Consider the following 26,491-nt stretch of genomic DNA (forward strand, 5'->3'; position numbering starts at 1 on the left):
TTCAGAAGGTTGGGCTTTCTGTGACCAGCTCCGTCAGCTCATCTCTTAGCATAAACTGAGACGTGATCCAAGGCGCTTGTGAATAACTAAGACACTCCCATTACTCAGGAAATTTCAAGAATTTAGAATCCCCCTCACAGAAACCACGGACTACAAAGACTAGCAGGATTCTTATACAACAGTGATGCATAAAAATAGTGTATCTTTGAAATGAGGATGTATCAGACTAACGATGTATAGTAATTTAAAAACATAACTTTTTACATTCCTGGTATAAGTTAACATAGGAAGTACTTTGAGCTCTCTTCTGCATAAATTATTTTAACTATTTTTAAAAATAATATTGTTTGCCTAAAGGCGAGGCTTTGTAAGGAAATTGACAAAGGTTCAAACCCTGATGTCATATGTACTAATTATGCGACTCTCTCTTTTAGTTATTTCCTAGTTTTGTAAAATGTGAGATACTTCTAGCATAGTGTCAGATGTGGAGTAAACATTCATCAAAGTATCCTTGTTTTCTATATCATTATATGTATTGTTGGTCTTAAAAGTTTGCAGATTTTACATTATTGGCCAGAGATTGAGTTTTAACCTGACTTTGATGTATAAAATGCTGCTCTGTGCTGTGTTAGGGTCTTGGATACAATGAGTTGGGTTGCAAGAATGTACTCCCACTATTAACTAGAGTTCTTGTGGAGTGATTGTTGTTGTTTAGTCACTATAGACCTACTCTTTGGGACCCTGTGGATTGTATAGCACACCAGGTTCCTCTGTCTTCCACTGTATCCTGGAGTTTGCTCGGTTTCATGTTCCTTGATGCGGAGTGATCCCTGAAATGAAACTTACTCTTCTCCTTCCTGTAACTTAACTGTGGGCACTGTTCAGAATAACTGTTGGCTAAGAGCTACAAGGGCTACAGTCCATAGCGTTGCAAAGAGTTGGACATGATTGAAGTGACTTAGCACGCAAGAGCTACAAACACTGTTGATAGCATTACTGTATTGGTTGGCTGGTTTGAAGAAAAATAACCAGATGCACATATATTCAGATTTACAAGGACTATTGTAGCTTCTGGAAGCCCGAGAAACACACTGTTAACAACAATAGTCTTACTGTCTCTTCTTAAAGCCTTAACGGAAGTATTTCAAATGATGAATGGAACCTTTCTTTGCTAACATATTCTGTCTTACACCTGTTTTGCAATAGATGTATTTCCTTTGATTTATGAGAGATTTAACACATAGCTAATTAGCAGCCTGTTAAACTTTTGGAACTTTGAAACACAGAACTGATCCATAAGCATATGATAGCATTTTCCCTCCCCCATACTCTCTACTCTCTTAAGCAGATGAGTTTAATGAGTAAATAGAATTAGTCCCTCATTTTACTTGTTTTTGCAGTTCTTGAAATATTTCTTGTTTGCTCATTTATGCTAAATTGATGAGAGCAGATGTAGAGATTCTCTTAGTTTTTTCCCTCTCTCCCAGGGAAAATACTTTCTTTTGGTGGAAATAGTTAAAGAGGGTTTCCAAAATCTACAGAGCCTTTTTAGATCAGGAAATCTGATGATGCAAAATATGTTAGGATATTTCCAATTCTCTTGGTTTTCCAGAGAGAAATAAGAAAATTGAGCTGATAAGATAGAGCTTGAAAGTAAAATTTCTTGGTCTTAATATGTGATCATTATAGTTATAGTATATATAGTCATATATATATACCATATATGTGGAATTATAGTTAAATACATTGAACTCTGTATCCAAAAATAATAGCAGTGTTTAGGTAGAATTTGTATTATACTAGGAAGATCTCTTGCCTGGAAAATCCCATGGATGGAGGAGCCTGGTGGGCTGCAGTTCATGAGGTTGCTAAGAGTCGGACACGACTGAGTGACTTCACTTTACTTTTCACTTTCATGCATTGGAGAAGGAAATGGCAACCCACTCCAGTGTTCTTGCCTGGAGAATCCCAGGGACAGAGGAGCCTGGTAAGAGGCTTTCTATGGGGTCACACAGAGTCGGACATGACTGAAGCGACTTAGCAACAGCAGCAGCAGGAAGATGTTTTAGATACATCATAGACCCCTAAATTGTAAAAGACCCTAAAGATCATCTGGCTTGACTTGATTCCTAGAGCAGACTCTTCTAAATTGTCTGTGACAGGTGGCTCTCTCAGAGCTATTTTGATGGACAGTCTGTTTCATTATTGGGCATCTCTAATTATTAAGGTTCTGCCTCATTTTTAATCCAAGTCTGCCTGTGCAACTTCTTCTCACTGGTCATAGTCCCTTTCTTTGGATCAGTCTAGACTAAATCTAATAACCATTCTTGACATGGAAAGACGGAGCTGTTTATGCCCGTGGTCACCCTGTCTTCAGCTTAATCCTTCAGCCAGTCTTCCTGTTACATGACTAATTGACCCCTCCAGGATAGTTTATTACAAGTCTCTTAAAATGTATCCTTCTTTGAAGGATTCTACCATTGTATGAGGAAGGTGCCCAATATTGTCACAGCCCTTTGTGGACTTTTCTTTATTTGATAGGAGATTCATTGTAACTGATGTTTTTATTCTGAAAAGTATATTTTCCATTTCTGTTAAATTCAGTATTTGCTGATCTTTGTAGGCTTTTAGTTTTTTGGTTATTCCCCATGTAGTAGTTCTGAGTTTACAGAAGCTGGAAGTCAGAACTGAGCCAGGAGGGTCAGGAGGGGCCACATCGTGGCTTTTATTTTTATCTTTTTTTTTTTTGGTATGCATCAATATGATTTCCATTTCTACATTATAATTTTTTTTACAGTTGTTTATATTTCACTTTGTAGTATTTTCATTTCATGTTTTTAAAAAGTAAATCTTATTGCCAACTAGTATTTTCTAGTTCTTGAACCACAAAACACAGATCCTTCATGTCTTTATGCCTTGATGGAAGGTGTATCATGTTTCTTGCGATTAATACAGGTCTTAAGTTTTCTAAACAGAATCCTTTTAAAGAGTGATGTTCTTCAAGATCTTTTAAACACATAGGCTTTCCTATACTTGTTTTTTGATTGTTGTTTCAGTTGGGGGAGACATTCTATTTTTAGTCTCATTAAAATTTTATTCCGTTCCTAAGAATTTTTTGAATAATAATTGTCAGTACGTTATCGAACACTACTACATGTGAAATAATTTTCTAAGCCCTTTATGTACTGTATGATATCTTCTTATAAGCAAATAAATAAATACTTCTAGTAACGACCCTGTGAGTTAGGCACTGTTCTTATTCCCATTAGGCTGCTGAGGAATAAGTCAGTGAGGTTAAATAATTTGTCTAAGAACACACATGAGCTGATAAGTGGCAGAAGTAAGACTCAGACCCGGGCAGTCTGACTTTTGGAGTTCATGCTCTCAGCTGCTGTACTTGTTATAACTGTTTGCTGTCTCCTAAAATAATTGTAAAGAAAGCATTAAGTTCGCGTGATTTTAAAGTATGCAGTATCCCCAGAAGCCACAAATGATTACTGACATTCTGGCTTTTCCTTGCTTTCAGTCATAACCATGAAACAGAATGATTTCTGGGTAATTACTGGGCAGTTTCATTCCTAACTTTTTTGGAAAAATCCATCTATGAAGCCAGAGGTCAGCAACCCAAAGTCTCCATTTTTAATTGTGTTCCAGCTTATGTGAAATCAGTTATGGGCGAGTATAATCTTTTACACCTCATAGTTTTGATGCCTTTAAGTTTGAACCAGAGATTCTCAAAGGACCCTCTGGGGTCTCTAAGATTCTTTAAAGAGGTTCATGAGGTCAAAACTATTTCATAATAATAATGGGGTATTAATTTTCTTTTTAATTCTCAGTCTCATAAGCATATAGTGGAGATTTTTAGAGACTACATATCTTAGAGCTTATCTGCCTTCTGTTATCCAGTTATTAAATAGATTTACAAAGTGCTGAACAGTATAAATCTTATCACCACATTTGTCCTATTTTGAAAATACAGTTTTCAGAAAATATTTGTTAACATGTAATGGGTTTATTGTTACTTAAAAATGAATAAATGTTTAGAAATTCTTAATTTTAGTTTCTCAGTAAATAAGTAGATAAATGTCAATAGGTATACCCCATGTAACTATCAGTAGATAAACCCCATGTAAACAAAAGCTCTTTGGGGGCTTCAAAGACTACGGAGGGATCCTGAGACCAGAAACTTTGAGCACCACTGGTTGTATCATAAGATATTAAAGAAAATTGATATAGAAGTAAAAATCTAGAGCATATTGGAAGATTTTAAAAATCAAATAAAGTGTGTTTATAACTTACCAAATATTTTTCTTCTGAATTGTGTAAGCAGGAGACTGGAACCTACCGAACGACCTCTTCAGATTGTTTATGATTACTTATCCAGGCTGGGGTTTGATGACCCTGCACGAATACAAGAGGAGGCAGCAAATCCTGACCTTGGCTGTATGCTCCGATTTTATGGTGGTAAGAATTTTTCAGTGGCTTTGTGAATATATTAACTGTTTTAAAAAAACGTTTTGTTTTGTATTAGGGTATAGCCAGTTAACAATGTTGTGATAGTTTCAGATGAGCAGCAAAGGCACTCAGTCAATCATATACATGAATCCATTCTTCCCCCAATCTCTCCTCCCATCCAGGCAGCCACATAACATTGAACAGAGTTCCCTGTGCTTTATAGAAGGTCTTTGTTGGTTATCCATTTTAAATATAGCATTAACTATTTTTAATTGATTATTTGTACCTGTAACTTCAGCCTTTTAAAAATATTTTATTCAAAGCTGCCTTAACTTAGGCCGTCAGAAAACAACAGCAAAAGTCTTCTCTTTTTATTTTTGCTCTTTTTGTTCTAGTGTTTTGCTGACTTCCGAATTATTATGTACCTTTGCCACCATCTTGATCAAATCAGAGCTTTAGTTTCAGATTTTTAAATTCCTTATAAGGTTCATGAACTTCTGGACAGTTCGAGAATGTTCAGAAGTAGGTAGTTATTATATATGACTTAACATTTGATGGACTCATCAGATGTGTATATTGTTGAATTTAGTAAGCTTTATTTTTTTTTAGGGTTGTTTTTCCTTTCAGTGTATGGGTCTTGCACCTCTTTGGTTAAATTTATCCTAAGTACTTTATTCTTTTTTTAAAAAAATTATTTATTTTTTTATTTTTGGTTGCATTGGGTCTTTCGTTGCTGTGTGCGGGCTTTCTGTAGTTGCAGAGAGCAGGGGCTGGTTTCTAGTTGTGGTGCGTGGGTTTCCATTGCAGTGGTTCTCTTGTTGTGGAGCACAGGCTCTAGGTACACAGGCTTCAGTAGTTGTAGCTCACAGGCTCTAGAGTGCAGGCTCAGTAGCTGTGGTGCATGGGCTTAGTTGCCCTACAGCATGTGGAATTGTCCTGGACCAGGGCTCGAACCTGTGTCACCTCTGTTGGCAGGTGGATTCTTAAACACTAGACCGCCAGGGAAACCCTGAGATAGTACTCTTTATATTGGCTGAAGCTGTATAGGCTTGAGTGGGCTGGAAGATTCACTTCTAACGTGGCTCACTCATGTGGCTGTTGGTAAAGGCCCCAGTTTCTCACCAGCTTTTGGCAGGAGATCTCAGTTCCTCGCTATGTGGACCCCTCTCTCGAGCTGTGTAAATATCTTCATGTTGTGGCAGCTAGCTGCCCCCAGCAATGAGACACACACACATGCACACGAGCGTGTGCATACATGTATATACAAACACACATACCGACTTCAGTTTTTATGACATAGTTTCATAAGTCACCATTCTTTTTACCACTTTCTGTTCATTAGAATTGTGTCACCAAAAACAGCATACACTGTTGAGTGGGGAATTAGGCCTCATCTTTTGAAGAAAGGAGTATTAAAGAATTTGAAGTATTTTTTGAACCAAATATTAATAGCTTATCAATCAGCTTTCAATATTTCATGTATAGAGCCTTTGGTGAGTTACCTTCGGTTAGAATATAGTCTTAATAAGGTGAGGGTCAGAGGGGCCCAAGTTCAGACCAGTTAGTTTTGATGTGTTTGCTGAATATAAAAGTTGCTCAGTACTTCAAGGGCCGTTGTGCAAATGCCAGTTATCAGACTTGCTGGTGTGGGTGCTGGGGGAAAATGAGTAGAATGACTCAGTGCAGATTCATGATATAAAAGCCTTGAAATAACATATGTGACTAAAGATGAGTGGGTATTATGATTGATCACAGAGATTAAGAGAGTCAGTTAATCAACTCCTTATTATGTATGAGGAAGTGGAGTCTGGGAGGTGTGATTTGCTGGGACTGAATAGTTCAGATAGCATAGCACCCAGCCTGAGCGTTTTCTTTATGTCCCGTATACTCTCACAGGTTGTCTGAGACACTTCCATCCAAGTGGCATAAACACATACAAAAGAAACTAGATACAAAAGAATCACATATTATGTTCCCATTCATTTAAAATTTGAAAACAAGCAAAACTCAGCCGTATTGTTTAGAGACGTGTGACAGGACCACAGTTTGTCCATCAGATCTGCTCTTTCCTTCTTCCGTGACAACACTAGGCTTGACTGCTCAGCTATACCTCATTCTCAGTCTTTTATGCAGTTAGATGTGCGCCTGTGACAAAATTTTCATCAGTGGTAAGGAATGAAATTGTTGTGTGCCACTTTTACACCTGGTTCCTAAACCTTCCCATGCAGACTTCTTGTTCTTTTCCTCTCCTGTAGGCTAGGAGGGCAGTCATCTGAGCAACATTGAAGTCATGTGTTGAAATGGCAAAGCCACCTTCAGCTGGAGTTTCTCAACAGAGTTGACTCCTGGCAACCCATACTGCCCGCCCTAGCAGAGAATTAGATTTCTGTTGAATTAGATATATTCTTTTTGTTACAGTAGTTAAAACTGTTATAACTAATACATAAGTAGCAAAAATACAAAGAAAACAAGGAAATGATTATTCTAAAAGTCAAGAGAATGGCTGACCTCTAGGGTTGAGGGAGGAAGTGATTCCTACAAGTGGTGTTTTTGAGTCAGTACAAGTATATACCAATAGTGGCTATCTATTAAGCAATGACATATAGTGTGATAATTATATGATATACTAATCAATTTGGTATATACTTGTTGAGAATATTCTAACTTTTATTCCTATCTAATGTGTATTTCTAGAAATATGGTTTTGTTTTTTTTACGTAAATCCTATCATTTGGTATTGGTCTTCATGCTTTTTTCTCCTAGCAGCATTTTGGAGGTCTTTTTTAAAACTCTTTTACATGCATTTCTTTACGTTGCATACTGTTGAATGTCACATATGTATTAGAGTTTATGTAACAGTTTCCCTAGTGATGCGCTATTTTACATAGCGTCATGGTAAAATTGCATCATTGTACACCTGTTCTTCAAAGTGTATCTTTAAACATGAAATTATTGGGACTTTTAATATTATTGGCATTTAAAGTTTTTACTAATCTGATGCATTAAATGATGGCCTCATTGTTTTAATTTTGCTTCCTTGATTTCTAGAATGGTGGAATATTGTTTCATAGTTATATTAGATCTTAGTTTCTTCTTTGAATTAGCCTTTATATATTTCTGTTTATCTTTTTTCTTACGATCGGAAAGACTTGTGTATATCTTCTGAATATAAATCCTCTGGATGCTGTATTTGTGACATATTTTTCTTCCAGCTTGTAGCTTGTTTTGTAGTTTTATTTATTGTTTTTTATGGTGCAGAAGACTTACTTAATCATATTTATGAATATTTTCCTTTAATACATTTACATTCCTTTCCTGTCCTAGGTCATAAACATCCTCTGTATTTTCTTGAAGTATTTTTATAGTTTTAAAATGTGATATGAGGTAGGAATCTAACTTTATTTTTTTTTTCTCTACTGATAGCCAGTTGTCCCAACAATACTTATGAAATAGCTCATCCTTTTCCTACTGATCTGATGCATTGCCTTTATTAAGTTCCTATATAGGCAGAGGTTTATTTTTGGACTCTATCCTATTACATTGATCTCTTTGTCTAATGCTAATACCAACACTATTTTTTATTAATATACCTACGTGATAGATTGTAATAGATGATGGGGAAGTTCCCCTTTACTGTTCTTCTAGAAAATCAGGAAGGTCTCTAGAAACAGAGAAATCTTTCTGAAGAAGTAGTTTTTGAGTTGGTTCCTTAAAAATGGGCACAGTTTCAGTAATCACAAAGGAAAAGGAGGACAGAGGAAGGGTATTAGGAATTTCAGTGCATGTTCTGTGAATCAGATAATTTGAGTCCAGATTGTTCTGGGCCTTGAGTGCAATATCAGAAATTTGCCCTTCATTTGACAGATGGTAGAGGAAGTGATGGGATCCAAGTGGGGCTGAGAAAGATGATTCTGGCACCAGAATGGATAATAATTCAGGCTTGAATTAGGGATCTGAACTAGGGAATGGAAGGAATCATTCATATAGAGACTTTTTGAAGGAATAGTAAGTGTTGGTGGTTGATTAAAAAAAGGAGTTGAGGAAGAGATCCTAAGAGGCAAAACTGACTGAGGTTTTGAGCCTGGGTGGCTTTGGGAGAATGACAGGACTTCAGTTGTGAGAAGGATCTGGTTTCAGGCAAGTGTAACTGTAAGCAGTGGTAGACATCCAGTTGGAGATGTCTGGCAGGTAGTCAGATATGTGGAACCAGGAGCTTTGGAAATACAGATCTGGGAGTCAGGTACATGGGAGTGTTAAATCTGTGGAAGCTGTTAAAGATTGAAAGTAATACTTAAAATATAGGAAAAGAAGGAGGCTTAAGGCAGGACTTTCGTTATATTAATAATGACTATCTTTTATTATATACCCTCACTATGTGCTGAGCACATACTAAGGCGCTGAGCACTCTGTGTACTATTTTTCATTTCATCCTTACAAGCATTCAGGTAGATACTATTACTCCAGAGAGGTCTTAACTGATTCTAAATCTCATCTTCTTAACCTCTAAGGTACTCTTAGTATTTAGTTGATAGAGAAACAGTTTAGAGAAATAAAAAGGATCCATAAAATGTGAGACCTGGGCAGGACTAGGGATCATCTAATCCAGCTCCTTGGTCTTTAACTTGGGAAATTAAGGCCTAAAAATATATTAATAGAACTTGTTCAGGGTCATGAAACCAGATGGTGGGATTGCTTCACCAACCACTGCTTCCAAGTTTGAAATTTGTTTTGAAGTTTCCTGTTTTACTCTTGCGATGTAAGTAAATGTTTCATTTTTACCACCGATAATATCAGCCAGTGTTTATTTGTCAGTTTAACTTTTTATTTTGAACTAGCTTTAGATTTTCAGAGCAGTTGGAAAGATAGCACAGAGCGCTCCTGCACAGCCTTCATGCAGTTGCTCAAGCAGTTGTTCTCATATAAACAGTGCTTCATTTTCCTCTGGCTTCTTTAAAGATTTTCCCTTTGTCTTTAATTTTCAGCAATTTGATTATGAACTGTCTGGGCTTGACTTTCTTTGTGTTCAGCCTGTTTGGGGTTCTCCAGCGTTCCACATGTTCTGTCCAGGTTTTATAGGTGAATTCAGTGGGAGAGACAGGGCCGAGTGTACTTTCTCTAACTCAGAACCAGAACCTTAGTGGTATCTTTTGATTAAAAGAAGTATTTCATTTTGATGGAGTCCAATTTAGCAGTCCCTCCCTTTATTATTTTCTAGAAGTTATATTGCTTTACTTTTCAGTTTATATTCACAAGGTCTGTGTAACTTCATTTTTTATTGTCTGTTTTGAGTATCATCATGATCTCATGGGCTTATGTATATTTGTTTCAATTCATTGCAGACATTTTTCTTTCTGATGCTTAATTTGTCTCATCTCAGTTCCTGGGAGCTCTTTCAGGTTGCCTTCTGTGTCCTTCCAACATGACCCCAGTAGGGCTACGCAGTTGGCTCAGTGGTAAAGAATCTGCTTGTCAGTGCAGGAGCCACAGGAGATGCAGGTTCAATACCTGGATCAGGAAGAGCCCCCGGAGGGGGAGATGGCAACCCATTCCAGTATTCCTGCTGGGAAAATCCCATGGACAGAGGAGCCTGAGGGGATATAGTCCATGGGGTTGCAAAGAGTCAGACACGACTGAGTGACTAAGCCTAGCCCAGCACAGTCTTTGGTAATATTCCAGATTTTTCCATTAAGTTCTTACACAAAAAGATGTCCTAAGCTGATCTTGTCATCATCTGATTCACACCAGAAATAGGTGATTTTTCTAAGGACTCCTGGTTCATTTTAATGAAACATAATGTTTAGAGATTATACTATGGGCATTGTTAGAGAACTCTCCTTGATTTTTTAGAAACATTTTTTTTTCTTAAATTATAAAACAATCCATGTTCTTTATGAAAATGAAAGTGTTAGTTGCTCAGGCTATAGCACACCAGGCTTCTCTGTCCGTGGGATTCTCCAGGCAGAAATACTGGAGTGGGTTGCTAGACCCTTCTCCAGGGGATCTTCCTGACCCAGGGATCAAACCTGTGTCTCTTGCATCTCCTGCATTGGCAGGTGGGTTCTTTACCACTAGCACCACCTGGGAAGCCCCTATTTTCTATTTTCTTTATAGACATTTCAAAGTATACCATAATTTTCCACTTAGAGTCTTGACTTTTGAGATTGTAAGTCTGTTTTTAACTAGAACTATTAGTCATTCCAAACATTTATTAGAACTTCCTCATTCTGTTTTTTACCACTTTCAGAAGATCAGAGACTTAACAAACCCTCCAAAAATAATAAGACAGCATATTATTTTGTGTATAAATAACTTATTCCCCCCAAAATTGAATATTCCTTTCTGAGAGTAGCTACAGATAGCTACTATAGAAGCACAAATGAGAAGAAAAGAGCCTTAAAAGGATAAACTTATAGAGTTTCTTAAAATATTATTTGTGGGCCATCTGCATTTAAATTACTTGAGATACTTGTTAAAAACATGCTTTCCTTTGTTCCATCCCAGATCCTCTGAAGTAAATTCTCTGTGGGTAGGTCTTGGCGTTCTGCATTGTAAACTAATTCTCAGATAATTCTTGGGCACATAGAAATTGGAGAATCCCTGATCTAAAGGAATTCTACAGTTGAGACTGAGAGGGAACTGGAGAAAACTGGAGTGCTTTTGTAGCTTTGATAGAAACAATAGGGAGGGTGGAGTTGAAGAGTGAGAAGGAAGAAGAACCAAACTCCCCAAGGAACATGGAATTTAGAATATAGATGAAAGGATTGGCCTAGACTAGAAGGAGAAATGGTGGTGTTAACATACAAAGTTTAAAGCTTTGAAGTAAGCCAGACCATTTCCTCATTTTTTATACAGGAAACACACAGTCAAAAGGGTACCATGATGCCAAGGGTTTAATCAATTATGTAATAGTATTGAGTATAACCCAGTTTTTTTCACTTCCCAGTCTGTTGCTGTTTGCTCAGCCTCATACTGTTGCTACTTCTGTTCGTTTCTGTGTAGAGTTACTGTCTATTTCCAGTAGTACTTTAACCAAGAACATTTCTTCTGTCATAATGCTGTTTTGTTCACTGTTACCTGTCGTGTAAAGTTTTATAAAGGGTGGTAAAAGATAGAGACGCTCTTGCATGTCTGTATCAGCTTCTGCTACCGTGATTGGGATAGTTGATTGAAATATCAGCCAAAAGCTTTTCCTCACAAAGAGCAGGAAGATGGAGGATTGTGTACAGAACTAGTTATTAATTTCTTCCTTCTGCAGTAGACTAAGCACAATAGTTGCTGTCTCTTATTCCATACTTATTTTGTATCCAAAACCATGCTTACTACTTTACATTCATTATCTTAATTTTTTATAAGGACCTTCCAAAGGTAGGTAGTATTAAGATCTGAACTGTATAAATGGGGAATGTCAAGGTCAGTGAGATTATGTAGTTCAAGGAATCAAAGTAAGTAGCAGAACTCAAGTTTGAGTGTATGACTCCCGAGTCCATGATCTTAACTACTCTGTCATACTGCCTTTCTTTGAGCACATGGGAGCTATGACTGGAAGAAGGATTGACAGTGGCATCCGAAATTCACAGTGCTCCCATTATATAACTTCAGGGCTGAACAACATTTTAAGACTGAAAGCTTATTTTGTAATACTTATATTGCTTGGTTACTTAAATCTGTATTAGGGTTGCTGAATGTTGACATGTAATGCTTTCTTTTTCCCTTTCATTATTTTTGTACTACCTTAATGGTGGTTTCTAATGTACTCTTTTCTTTTCAGAAAAACCATGCCAGATGGATCATCTGGATCGAATCCTTCTGTCTGGCATCTATAATGTACGCAAGGGAAAGACCCAGCTGCATAAGTGGGCTGAACGCCTGGTTGTTCTCTGTGGCACCTGCCTCATCGTGTCCTCAGTGAAGGATTGTCAGACTGGGAAAATGCACATATTGCCTCTGGTTGGGGGAAAGGTAAGACCCACAAAGATAAATTACTCTTTCTTTGGTCATCTTAATTAAAAAAAAAAAAAAAATCACATATGCTTTTCAGAGTTTTTTCCACATCTTTTCAAAGAAGCCATTCTGAACATTATTAAAGATTACATCACAAAGTTTTTGCATTCTTAGGTTTAAATGAAACTGACTCAGGCTAATTTACACATAAAACAAGTTTTTTACATTACAGACCGCCTCAGAGGTCCAAAGACTATGTTGTTGATCAGTTGCTAAGTCGTGTCCGACCATTGTGACCCCGTGGACTGCATCATGCCAGGCTCCTCTGTCCTCCAGCATCTCTTGTAGTTTTCTCAAATTCATGTTCATGGAGACTCTCCATGCCCCAGATTCTTCTGCAGAACCCGTCTGTTGAAGAAACCCCTGCTTCCACTGCTAGGCGCTACATGCTGCCAGTAGCACCACCAAGAGTAGCCAGGGGCTGCTGCCGCTAGCACTTTGGAAACTAGGAGTAGTGGCTACTTTTGGAAACTAGGCTGCCTTTGGAAACTTAGCATCCTCCACCAAAACAGATTCTTTCCTATTTCTCCTTTTCCCCCATTAGACTGAAATTCAGAGTCTGGAGTGCTCATTAGCTCCTATCAAGCAGCCAGAGAGACCTTCATTTTTTGCATCTGTACAAGAGAATTCCCCATGATAGGAAAAGCAGTTCGAAGTCATCAGAGTGATAGATGACTGGAAACAGATAATGCTACTGAGAGAAAATAAATGTCAACTTGTATTTTATATCCAGTTGAAGTACTTTGTAAGAATGAAGGCAAAATAGAACATTTTCAGACATTTAAAAACTAATGAGGGACTTACCTGGTGGTCCAGTGGCTAAGACTCGGTGCTTTCACTGGGTTCAGTCCCTGGTCAGGGAACTAAGGTCCTGCAAGCCACGCTGCACAGCTGAAGGGGGTAAAAAAAAACAACTTAAAACAAATGAGCTGGCATATACCCTCACTGAAAGAACTACTAAAGATGTATGTCTAAAAAACAACACCCCTCCAAATAAAACAAACAGGGGAAAGAAGAAAACAACAAAGGATCGAAGGAAAGTAAATTCAAAGGAAGGTATAAGATATAAGAACAGATGATGAGTGGAAACACTGATAAATTATATAAGATATAAGAATAGATGATGAATCAAATACTGATAAAATATGGTAGTAAATTTAATACTGATTGTAAAAAGATTTAAATTTTTTAATATTTTAAATATAAATTTCAACAACTAAAGCTCAAACTCCTGAACAGCATTCAGGATGTGGTGATGTGTTCAATGAGGAACATGTGATGCAGTCTTTGGATAAGAGGAAAGAAAGAAACTGAAAGAACTCGCTCAGTCCTGTTGACTCTGCTACCCCCATGGACTGTAGCCTACCAGGCTTCTCTGTCCATGGGATTTTCCAGGAAATAGTACCAGAGTGGGTTGCAATTCCCTTCTCCAGGGGATCTTCCCAACCCAGGGATTGAATCCAGGTCTCCTGCATTGCAGGCAGACGCTTTACCCTCTGAGCCACCACCAGATAGCTTTACGCTTTGTTAGAAAAATGGTCAAGTACAAACTTAAAAATTTTAAGGATGACTACTAAAAGTAGAGTGGGAAAAGAAAATATAAACTCTGTAATGCTAAAAGAAGGCAGGAAAAGGGTTGAGAAAAAGGAGCAAAATAATTAGCATGGTAAGTTATTACATATTACAGTGACATGGAAGTAAATCCAAATATTTTCTACTAATTACTGTTTATAGGAGACACACCTAAAACTTAGAAGGTTGAATGTGAAATGATAGAAAAATCACACTAATCAAATAGCAACCAAAAGAAAATTGGTATGGTTATATTAACATCATACGAAGCACATGAAAGTTTGTATGCAACATAGGACTTGTGTCAAGACATTTACAACTTGGTAATAGACAAATAACCTATTTTGGCAAAGTTGAGAAGCAACTGGGAACACAGTCACTTTGGGAAACAGGTTTTTTTTGTTTCTTATAGTTAAAAATCAGCTTTTCAGATGACTGAGCATTTCTCTTAGATACTGAGAAATGAACACAAGTATTTCCAAAAAGTATAAGTGAATGTTCATAGCAACTTTGATTATAATTGACCCAAACTGGAAGCAACCCAAATGTTCACTGAGTGGTGAATAGATAAAACAGATGTGCTGTATCCACATGTGTTGTATTCACTGTGCCACTGAGCAGTGAAAAGACATGAGCTGCTGATACACACAGGAAAAAGGGTGAGTCTCAAAACATTAAGTGGAAAAAGCCAGATGTAAAAGCCTATTTATTGTATGATTCCATTTACGTGAAATTAAAAAAAAACAAAACTGTAGTCATAGAAAAGAGACCAGTGGTTGTGCCAGGATATGGAAGAAGGGGATTGGCCGCAAAACAGCCATGAGGGACGTTTTGTGGGTGATGGGGTTGTCCAACTATGTATCTCATCAAATTGTTCACTTAGAGTTTATGAATTAGAAAAAAAACGTAAACTTTATGTAAATTATACCTCAGTAAACTTGTCTCCTGAGAAAGACATTAATGTGCAAAAGCGTTAATAGGGATAAGGAGGCTCACTGGAAACTGATGAGAGGAACATTTTATGTGTATTACCATGTAGTCTCAACATACATATTGCAAAACTTAACAAAATTACTCTGAAGTTGACAAATTAACTTCTAGTGGGAGATTTACAAGCCTTTCTCAGAATTTGACATTATGTGACTATTTTTCTGTGTCAAACATCCCATAAAAAATATTTAGAAGAAAAGATTATTCTAAAGCAATCAGTAATGCCTGTTCTTCATTTCAACAAAGTCCTTTATTTTGACACAAACTCATTGAATTGTGGTGATTTATTACTAATAAAAATAGCCTAGTTGTAAGCATCACAATTGAATGTTATGAATATTATTTAATTTTATTGGATCTTCTTAATATGATTCTTATTAGTTTAAAAGTATTTTGTGTTTCTGCCATTTGGTTCAGTCTTTACTTGGCACCAGAAGTCTAATGATTTATAACTTGGAAGTTTCCAGCTGACTCACCGAGATTCAGTAGCTATGACATACAGAAGTGAGATGTCAGACAAAGATGTAAGTGGTTCCATAGCTATAAAAAGACTTCATCTTCATCAATGGTATATAGGCTGGGTTGGTGAAGAAAGCTGTTGTTGTGCTATGAATCCGTACCATCACCCCAAGTGGGACTGGAGGAAGTTCTGACTCTTTCCTCAAGCCCAGTGAAAGAGGTTTCAAAAGAACCCATGGAATCCTGATTCAGGTTCCCTGCAGTAAGGGGGACATAGTGCACTGGTGTCCTGCCTTCTGACCAGGAAGTCTTGAGGATGAGATAGGCTGCTTTAGTGATTGATAGAGCACAGAGCCTAACTCATGTGTTGGGATCCTTGTGTATTCCTTGGGTTTGTTAGTATGTGACCCAACTGGGTTAAGAGGAAACACTAGCCATTGGGTGGGTGGGTGGATTTTCATGTCTGGTGGGGCCACCTGGAGGGGCCAGCAGACATCACTGGAGGACAAGCTGTCAGTGGACCACCAGGTTCCTTCACGTCTGAGGAGGGAGTAGTCGCCTATTGGAATAGTATGCATTAGCCTGGTTAAGGAATCTGTAGGTGAGAAGCCGCTAATGGTTGAATTAGGGGGCTGGTATCCAAAGAACCTTCAAAAGGACCTATTGAGGAAGATTATCCCCTTTAAAATCTAGTAGGTCTGGAGAGCATGAAGTCAGGTTATGACTCTGCTAGTTTAGTAATAACCTTTGGGTTTGTATGTTCCCTGTTCTTCATTCTGCCCCATGTTTGTGCTGGACGGGGTCAGAAATGGCTTCTAGCCCATTACCTCGAAAGTAAGAGAGGGGGTGAGTCCAAAGAGGAGGCCAGGGTACCCCTTGCAGGCAGGCAGACAGCTATCTCCAGTGTACCACAGTGGTGGCGAAAAGGTATGGAGCAGTCTTATCTTTGAAGTGGAAACTTTGGCTCTTACCTTGTGGGCCTACAGACTCTCCTGTTCTGAAACTCCCCTGCAGTGGAAGCACAAAATCCTAACCACTGCACCACCAGAGAATTCCCCCTTTGGTTTTTTCTAAACAGCTTTATTGAGATGAAATTCATATACTGTACAGTTAACCCATTTAAAGTATGCAACTCAGTGGCTTTTAGTAAATTCACAGAGTTGGGCAACCGTCACCATAATTGATTTTAGAATACTTCTATGACCCTTTGAAAAGAAATCCTGCACTACTTAGCCTTCATCTCCCCATTCCTTCTCTAGCCCCAGGCATCCATTAATCTACTTTCTGTCTCTATAGATTTGCTCATTCTGGACATTTCATATGAATGGAATCATACAATGTATGGTTCTTTATGACTGGCTTCTTTCACTTAGTGTAATGTTTTCAAGGTTCATGTGGGTTGTAGTGTGTATCAGTGTTTTATTCTCATTTATGGCTGAATAGTATTATATGATGTACTACATTTTGTTTATACATTTACCTGTTGATGAACATTGAGGCTGTTTCTACTTTTTCCTATTATGAATAACTCTGCTGTAATTCACAGAAAATTTTTGTGTGGATGCATTTTTTCTTGGGTATATACCTAGGAATGGAATTGCTGGGTTACATGGTTGCTGCTACTGCTGCTAAGTCACTTCAGTCGTGTCTGACTCTTGAGACCCCATAGATGGCAGCCCACCAGGCTCCCCCGTCCCTGGGATTCTCCAGGCAAGAACAGTGGAGTGGGTTGCCATTTCCTTCTCCAATGCATGAAAGTGAAAAGTGAAAGGGAAGTTGCTCAGTCGTGTCTGACCCTCAGTGACCCCATGGACTGCAGCCTTCCAGGCTCCTCCATCCATGGGATTTTCCAGGCCAGAGTACTGGAGTGGGGTTCCATCGCCTTCTCCGGGGTTACATGGTTACTTTTAACCTTTTGAGGAACTCCCCAACTATTTTTCAAAGTGACTATACCATATTACATTCCCAGATTCAGTTTCCCTGCATCCCTGCTAATGCTTGTTACCCAACACTTGTTATTATCTGTGTTTTTTATTTTAACCATCCTAGTGGATATGAGGTGGTACCTTGTGGTTTTGATTAGCATTTATCTAATAAATAATGACATAGAGGGCTTCCCAGGTGGTGCAGTGGTAAAGAATCTGCCTCCCAATGCAGGAGACACAAGAGAGGCAGGTTCAATCCCTGGGTTGGGAAGATCCCCTAGTGTAGGAAATGGCAACCCACTCCAGTATTCTTGCCTAGAAAATTCCAAGGACAGAGGAGCCTGGCGGGCTACAGTCCACAGGGTCACAAAGAGTCAGACACGACTGAGCACACACTCAGTGATGTAGAACATTGTATCATGTGCTTATTGGTCATTCCTGTCTTTGGAGAAATATCTTTTCAGATCTTTTGCCTAGTTAAAAGACTTGAGTTGTTTGTCTTTGTTATTGTCCTGTGGTTTTTTGGATTGGAATTGTTTTGTTTAATTGGTTCTGGTTTTCTCCCCGCTTCTTCAGGTAGAAGAAGTGAAGCGACGTCAGTACTCCCTCGCATTCAGCTCAGCTGGAGCCCAAGCGCAGACCTATCTTGTCAGCTTTGAGACTTTGGCTGAGTACCAGAGGTGGCAGCGGCAAGCTTCCAAGGTGAAAAGCTGTCAGACGTCCTCATGGGGAGATGAGAGCAGAGAAACCAACAGAAAGATATTTTGAAACTGAACTTACTCCCAAGAGATTGAATTATAATTCTTATGTACATCACTCCAGGCTTTTCTGAATACATAGTGAATGAAATGGAATTCTCCCAGGTCCTTAACTTATTATTTATATTGGCACAGTGCAGAACGCTTTCAAAAGTGTTTTCAGGTACCAACTCTGTGAGGAAGGTAGGGGCTTGAAGGAGTAGAGACACAATGAGGTTCAAATGACTCTCCCCCCACCTTGGTGGTCCGTGATAGATGGAGCTGTCCCCTAAAGATGAAGTGCTCTAAAATTATATTTCATTTTCCAAATTCTCTTGTCTTCTTAGCCATCTTTTCAGGATTTAAACACATTTTTCTTTATGGGGCTAGGTAGTTGCATTAAAGATTGTTTCAGTATAATGACATGCCACCAAAACATGAATGACTTTTGTAGTGATGTTTTGTTTTTTTTAGATCCATTTTCACAGCCCATATTATATTAGTATACTATTATAGCAATATAAACCTTGTTTCAGTGTTATTTCTGTATTTGTGATAGTAATCTGTATGAATAAAACTAGTTTCAATTTTAAACAGCTTCTCTATTCGTCTGCCCTTGTAAAGACAAATTAATATTTTTTGAGCATCTTTTACATGCTAAGTAGCAGTGCTGCATACTTGGTTTTTTAATTTTCCTCATGACAGATGAAGAAACTGCGCAAGTTAGGAACTGAGCTTGTGTGGCTACAAAAGGCCATATTAAAAGATCTTTTAATATCACATTCTGTCCTGAAGTTTTGAAGAGTTACTTGGAATCATCTTAACTTTACTTCCTGCATGAGCTGTTACTAACTTTCCATCTTTTGATTTTTTTTTTTAACTTTTACTTGTAGACACATTACAGCTTATGCCTGTTTTTCAAGCATCTTCCAGTTTTGGGGAAAAAGTAAAAATTCACTGCTTCTTATAAATGAGTACTCAGATCTTATGACCTTTTTTGTCTTCTCCATCTTATTAATTGGTTCCTTGTTGTGTCAATGCTGTTCCATCCTCCGCTGGGTGGGAGACATTCAGCACTGGCTCAGATGGCTCTTCTCTGTGACCTCATCCAGGTGGTGTCCCAGCGCATCAGTACCGTCGACCTCTCGTGTCACAGCCTTGAGGAGGTTCCTGAGCATCTCTTCTACAGTCAAGATATCACCTACCTCAACTTGCGACACAACTTCATGCAGTTAGAAAGACCAGGGGGCCTTGACACTTTCTACAAGTATGTGGGGCACAGGTTTCCAGACCAACTTACTAAAATCTAATTGTAGTCAATATCTGTAGATAAGCATGTTTACCCATTGTGTACATATTTGAAAATTTCCCCTCCCTTTTGAAGAAGTAAGAAGTTCTGTTCAGTTTTCCCACTCCCCCTTTTCCCTCTGTATAAGATATGATAGATGTAAAGTTTCTGACATGGAGGCAGCATCAAGCTGCCCTTGATCTGGATAATCTTTTTCTATAAGTCATTGACAGTGGAGCATGATCTGCAGCCAGGGTAAATAGAGAGATACCATATTTGGGAAGTTTTTAAATCAAAAGTTTCAGACTTAAATAACTTAAAGGAAATAGGCCAAATTTCAAGAATTCCACTCCCAGGTTAGGGCTTTTATCTTTCCTTTGCACCTGCTCTTGCCAACTCACAAGCCTTTTGTCAGTGATGAAACCTCTCTCTCCTAATAAAGGAACCATTTCAGTCCTAATTGACAATGACCCATATATTTTTCCATCTTCTTTGTTAGAATATATTCCCCATTCCCACCCTCCAACTTCACCTCCTTCCTTTATTTAAAAAATGGGTAGAAGTGAATAAATATATGGTGTAAGTAATTGGGCTTCTTGTGGGGAGGGGAGAAATTGAAAGTTAAAGTGTTCAAACTACATGGTAATCAAAAAGCTAAATACACATTGAAATGACATATTTTACATACTTCGTAACTAGTATTTCATAATTTTCAAAAAGTGTATGATTTTTACCTCATCTGAAATGCTTTGCAAAGTTTTCAAATATAAGCCTCTATGTCGTAATGAGATAATTATTTTAATAATATTGATGTTTAAAAATTAAAACAAGCTATAATTTTAAGGAAGTGGACTTCTAGTATTTCCTTCTGAATTTCTATGAAAATAGGGTTAATCTTGTTTGAGGGCTGGCTTAGGAAATTGGAAGTCAAGGTGCCAAACCAAAGGAACAATCAGTACTCGAAGTCAGGATATATGGAAGACAAAAGTTGAAATTTTCAAAGAGAAATGTTAGAGAGGGGTACCATGGATTCAAGTCTAGAAGCAGATGATACGGTTCATCATTGTGGAGATCGTCACCTTAGCCGTACCATCTTGCACTGGTATAATAATGAAGTGTAATACTCCTAAGTAGAATTACAGGAGTGACTCTTTAGGATCCAGTTTATGATGATACTGTCTATCAGTGAGACATTATATAGATACTTCTACAAAAATTTGAAGTGTTGAAAATGACTATTTTGTGTTGTGTATCATCACATTACAGTAAAACTGCATATCACCTACATATTTTTAAACTAAATGGCTCAGTCATTTACAAAAAGAGAAATTGCTGGTAATGAGATTTGATCCACAGGTTTGTTAGCTAGTCCTGTGTCCATGAATTGATTAATTGTAAGGTTTTTGTATATTCCATGTAGACATTTAATAAAGGAAATTATTTGAAGCATATCAATAATGGTATTGATTCAACTTGATAGAAAATAACTGTACCATTGTGAGTTTTCCAAGAGTTTCTGCCTTTCTGAGGAGAAGAGAGAACAGCTCCCATCTCACCAGACCTGGTTTCCTTGACAGCTCAGACTGGGCGTTAGTCATCCCGGTGTCTGTGCCACACACAGTTTGACACATACTGAATGTTCAGTAAATACATGCAGAACACATTCTTTGATGGACATTTATAACATCACTTTTTCATTCAATAGTATAATATGCCTTTGCTTTTTAGATTTTCTCAGCTGAAGGGCCTGAACTTGTCCCATAATAAGCTTGGGTCATTTCCTGTATTGTTATGTGAAATTCCTACCCTGACTGAGCTCAACCTTTCCTGTAATGGATTCCACGACCTGCCGAGTCAAATTGGCAGTCTCCTGAAGTAAGTACCTGATTTTTACTGGGTTTGTCTTTTCCTTTGTTTGCAGTGTAAGGAACTTGTCTGCTATTTGGAATAAAGGTAGTTCCATGAGCTCTTGCAGTGAAATAGATCATGTAATTATGAGAATTCTAGTCAGCAGCAATTACTTGCCTACAGAAGAGACTAGTCCCTCAGTTTTAACCACGGAGGCTCTGACTACCTTTGATGTTAAAGGGACCATCTGTATTTAAGTCATCTTAGTAAGTCTCTATAGATAGACTGAGGGCATCTAATCATATTGGACTTATAATAAATTAGTATCAAGTAAAAATCCATAATTCTAGTTCTATCCATTCCAGTTAAAACGTTTCATCAGGGAGTTTTGTGTTGTTTTCTTCTTGCAGTCTTCAAACCCTCTGTCTTGATGGCAACTTCCTGACCACTTTACCTGAAGAACTGGGAAATCTACAACAGCTGTCCTCCCTGGGAATTTCCTTCAACAACTTTAGTCAAATTCCCGAGGTTTATGAGAAACTCACTATGTTAGATAAAGTGTTTATGGCCGGAAACCGAATGGAAGTGCTAAACCTGGGGGTGCTGAACCGAATGAGCCATGTCAAACATGTGGATTTGAGGTGAGGTCATTCTTTTTCATTTTTGATTGCACTGAGTCTTCACTGCTGCTTGTGGGCTTTCTCTAGTTGTGGCAAGCGGAGGCTCCTCTTGTTGCAGAGCACAAGCTTTAGGCACATGGGCTTCGGTAGTTGCAGCATGCAGGCTCAGTAGTTGTGGCTCGTGGGCCCTAGAGCACCAGCTTAGTAGTTGTGGTGCACGGGCTTAGTTGCTCTGTGTCATGTGTCCCAGAACAGGAATCGAACTTGTGCCCTCTGCACTGGCAGGGGGATGCTTATCCACTGCATCACCAGGGAAGTCTGTTTTGGTCATTGTTCACTGCACTTTCTTTTTGTCTACCTCTGATGTTCCTTTACATTTTCTTTTTAAAAATAAAAATAAAGACTCTTGAAACCATTAGGATTTTAGAACAATGTATGTTTTTAAAGCTGTAGTAAAGCTTCATTTTTCACTTAATGGTAGAGAGATTTATGAATGAGGTAGGTGTACCATGTGGTAGAGATGAAGATTGTTCTGACTTACCTCCTAGCAACATTTTATGAGAATTCCCATTTCCTTTCATCCTTACCAATGTTGGATTTTAGCAGTCTTTTTCCTTGTTACTGTAGTAGGAAGAAAATAGTATTTCATCATTTTAATCAGCATTTATTATGAATGAGGTTGAGTATCTTTTTGTATGCTTATTGGTGGTTTGTATTTTTCCATAATAAACTTGACCATCTTTCTGTTGAATCATTGGGTTTCTTCTTGATATCTGTAGTATTAGAATTGAAATGTTACCAGTTTTACTAGTAATATATTTTAATGAGTTTTATTCCTTTTTAAAATTATTTATTTGTAATCTTTTCCTAAATGAAAGTAGTAAAACACACATACTGAATGTTCTGTCATTTACACTAATCCATTGATGTCCCTCATAAAGACATAGTAACAAAAATTTATTGAAGAATAGGAAAATGAGAACAAGCCTGCATGCATTCAATCATATACCTGTATAGAAGAAATCAAAGAAGTCATCGTTTTCTTTTACTTGCCCTTGAACTATTCCATATAGGTAACAGACTGTTTTCCTCTCCCTTAATTAATGTAATGGGAATCTTGGCAGTGGAGAGTAGCCAGATCAGTGAGAGGCAGTGTGGCTGTTTGCTCTTGCTTTTATGTGGTACTTACTCTGTGACTGTCCTGCTAGTCCCAGCCCCAAAGGTTATCCTCATCTTCTCATTTCTTTGTTTTATTCCTTCATCCCTGCCTAACCTTACTAGGTATTTGGATGCAGGTTTTAGACTAACTGTTTGTGGACATGGTCCCCTTTTCTTTCTCTTTAATTTGTACATGTGTTTGCCAATCTACACAGTCTCTAACTTAGCTTGTAAACAAAGAACCCAAGGTACAACTGTCTGTGGTTATTTACATAGTACCTTGCAAAATGAGGCAAGGAGTAAAATTCTTAAGTTGTTTAGGAAAGAGACAAGAAGAACATCTGTTTTTTCTTTTGGTAAGCACATTTAGTAGAATTTATTCTAATGATTTTCTTATTTCTGAATATTAAGGATGAACCATCTAAAAACCATGATTATTGAGAATCTGGAGGGAAATAAATACATCACCCACATGGATTTGCGGGACAATCGGCTGACTGACTTAGATCTTAGCTCCTTGTGCAACTTGGAGCAGCTGCACTGTGAGCGGAACCAGCTGAGGGAGCTGACGCTCAGTGGCTTCTCCCTTCGAACTCTCTACGCCAATTCGAACAGTGAGTTCTCTACCCAGCCTCCTGTATTTCCTCTTGTACCTCTTGTCTGAGCTGTCCAAGAACAGTGGCATATGAGGTGTTCCCCAGCCACTCTGCCAAGTGGAGTTTGAGGTTCATGGAGACCTAACTTTAAGTTTGCAGTCAGCACTTCAGTGGTTGAGATATGCATAAAAAGACATTGCAGGATTATTTGAGCTTCACTAAATAAACGTTATAATAATCAGGCATTTTGCAAAATGCCAGGATGTTAGGGTGGGCAAGCATGTTCAAAAGAGAATATCAGTAATAGTCTTGCAACATGGGTTGGCCAGCTGCAGCCCAGGGGCTAAATCTGGCCTGCATCTCATTTTGTGTGGCCCTTGAGGAATGGGTTTTTATGTTTTTTAATGGTTGGGTTTTAAAAAAATCAAAGGACAAATAATTTTGACATGGGTAAGTTATATGAAATTCAAATTTAATTGAATAAAGTTTGATGGGAACACACCCACGTTCGTTTGCATGTTAACCACTCTCCTGCTACAGTGGCAAAATGATTGAGTAGTTTTGCCAGAGACCACATGGCCTGCAAAGGCCAAAATGTTACTAAATGCTTAGCCCTTGACAGAAGATTACCAGTCTCTAGTCTAAAACCTTGTGCTGCCTTAGTTCCAGAATGAGAAGCCCTTCACTTCAATAGTGATTTATTTGCCCCAGGGCTATTTTTCAATGTAAAAGGCCTCATAGTTGTTGAGGCCATTCTGTTTATAGAGAATTCTTTACTAAGGAAGTTACACAGTTGACTCTTGGAAAACATAGGTTTGCAATGCACAGGTCTGGTTTTTGTTTGTTTGTTTGTTTTTGCTTTGTTTGGCCATGACATGGGGCTTGGGGGATCTTAATTCCCTGATCTGGGATTGAACTGGGGCCATGACAGTGAAAATGCTGAATTCTAATCACTGGACCACCAGGAAATTCCCTGCACAGGTATACTTAAACATGGAGTTTTTTCAGTAGTAAATACAGTTGGTCCTTGAATAATGCAGGGTTTAGGGGCATCTCAAACAAACCCTTTAGACAAAAATCTGAGTGTAACTTTACAGTCAGCCCTCTGTTTTCATGATTCTGTATCTGTGGATTCAACCAATCATGGATTGTGTAGTATTATAGTATTTATATATGCGTATATATATGTATATACATATATATGTATGTGTGTGTACAGATATATATATATATATATATAAACACTACATAAAGTTTTGTATGGATTTTCAACTGCTCAGAGGGTCAGTGCCTGTAACCCCCACATTGTTCAAGGGTCAATTGTAACTGCTTTTCTGTGTTTAAAGAAGAAAAGATATTTAATTTCACTAAGTGTCAAAGAAATGCAAATTTAGATAATACCTTTCTATCACAGAACAGAGCAAAAGAATTGTTCTGTTCACAGAATCCTTAAATTCTACAACCTAGAAGAATTCACGCCAACACTTGAGGTTTTGACACCTTAAGAGTAAAGAACTCAGCTTTCAGCTTCACAGGATTTATCCAAATAGTCAGTTACAGAGGGAAAGGCCCTCCCTAGTCATCAGGGATGTCTTTTACTGAATTTATTACAGTATTGCTTCTGTTTTATGTTTTGATTTTTTGGCCATAAGCCATGTTCGATCTTTGCTTCCCAATCACAGATCAAACCTGTGTCCCCTGCATTGGAAGTCAGTCTTTGGACTGCTAGGGAAGTCCCTACTTACTGGTTTTTATCTTTAGTTCATCTCAGAAGATGACACAAATTTTTATCGATTTTCCCCCACGTTTCCTCTGAGTTACATTCTTCTTTGGAGAATGTCACTAACACCAATCTGTTCTCTGATTAGGATTGACAACAGTGAATGTTTATCCAGTACCCAGTCTGCTCACGTCTCTAGAACTCTCCCGGTGAGTGTGTCTCATGGAGTGGTAGTTGTTTCATTCCTATACTTAAGAGATGTCTGTGGGCACTCTGGCAGTTTTGAGATATAGGAAATCCCAATATGTTGAAATATTTGGATAATAGAGAAGGGCAAAAGGTTGGCTAAAGGAGTACATTTAATGGCCATACTATCTAGTCAAAGTACTGAAGCTGAAGCTCCAGTACTTTGGCTACCTGATGCGAAGGACTGACTCATTGGAAAAGACCCTGAAGCTGGGAAAAATTGAAGGCAGGAGGAGAATGAGATGACAGAGGATGAGATGGTTGGATGACCTCACCGACTCTATGGATATGAGTTTGAGCAAGCTCTGGGAGTTGGTAATGAACAGGGAAACCTGGTGTGCTGCAGTCCATGGGGTCGCAAAGAGTCAGACATGACTGAGCGACTGAACTGAACTGATCTAGTTAAAGGAAAGGTGCCTCTGAATTACTCATTGTTACAGTTTGTGGATTTAGAATGAGTTGCAAACAAAGACCTATTTCCCTTCCATGGGCATTGATTTTTCCAATTGGAATCAGATAATTCTTGGTTTTGAGTGACTTAAAATGTTATTCTCTTACTCTTGTGAGCCATGTCGATCTGATTTGCAGAACGATGTTAATTATATTCAGGATTTTATTTCTTCTGTCAGTGGTCAAGAATAAACATAAATGAGGTTTGCTTTCTTTCCTTCATTCATTTTTAACACTGTGTTAGGCATTCAGGAGTCAGTGGCTGAGTTTTACAGTCTCGTTTTACAGTCTAGCTTGTCTTGACAATCGGACAAGCAGTGAGAGGGCAGAATCATAAGTGCTGTGAGTATAGAGTGGTAGCAGCATGTGGAACGGGCAGTGGGCGGAGTCCTATATGGTCAGAGTTGCCACAAAGTTTAAATGAGA

The 26,491-nt window shown here is 38.2% G+C and overlaps 1 protein-coding gene across 2 annotated transcripts in view; it reads left to right on the top strand.

The window, feature by feature from the left end:
* PHLPP2 (PH domain and leucine rich repeat protein phosphatase 2) overlaps positions 1 to 26,491 on the top strand; it is a 63,273-nt gene that overhangs the window by 14,858 nt on the left and 21,924 nt on the right. For both annotated transcript variants that reach the window (XM_025268982.3, XM_025268983.3), the window contains exons 3-10: positions 4,331 to 4,464; positions 12,224 to 12,414; positions 17,979 to 18,104; positions 19,252 to 19,406; positions 21,156 to 21,302; positions 21,686 to 21,916; positions 23,465 to 23,667; positions 25,518 to 25,578. In XM_025268982.3, coding sequence (XP_025124767.1) covers positions 4,331 to 4,464; positions 12,224 to 12,414; positions 17,979 to 18,104; positions 19,252 to 19,406; positions 21,156 to 21,302; positions 21,686 to 21,916; positions 23,465 to 23,667; positions 25,518 to 25,578 — 1,248 coding nt within the window. The remainder of the gene's footprint in view (positions 1 to 4,330; positions 4,465 to 12,223; positions 12,415 to 17,978; positions 18,105 to 19,251; positions 19,407 to 21,155; positions 21,303 to 21,685; positions 21,917 to 23,464; positions 23,668 to 25,517; positions 25,579 to 26,491) is intronic.

Source organism: Bubalus bubalis, chromosome 18 (genome assembly GCF_019923935.1).
Source record: "Bubalus bubalis isolate 160015118507 breed Murrah chromosome 18, NDDB_SH_1, whole genome shotgun sequence".
Lineage (NCBI taxonomy): Eukaryota > Metazoa > Chordata > Mammalia > Artiodactyla > Bovidae > Bubalus > Bubalus bubalis.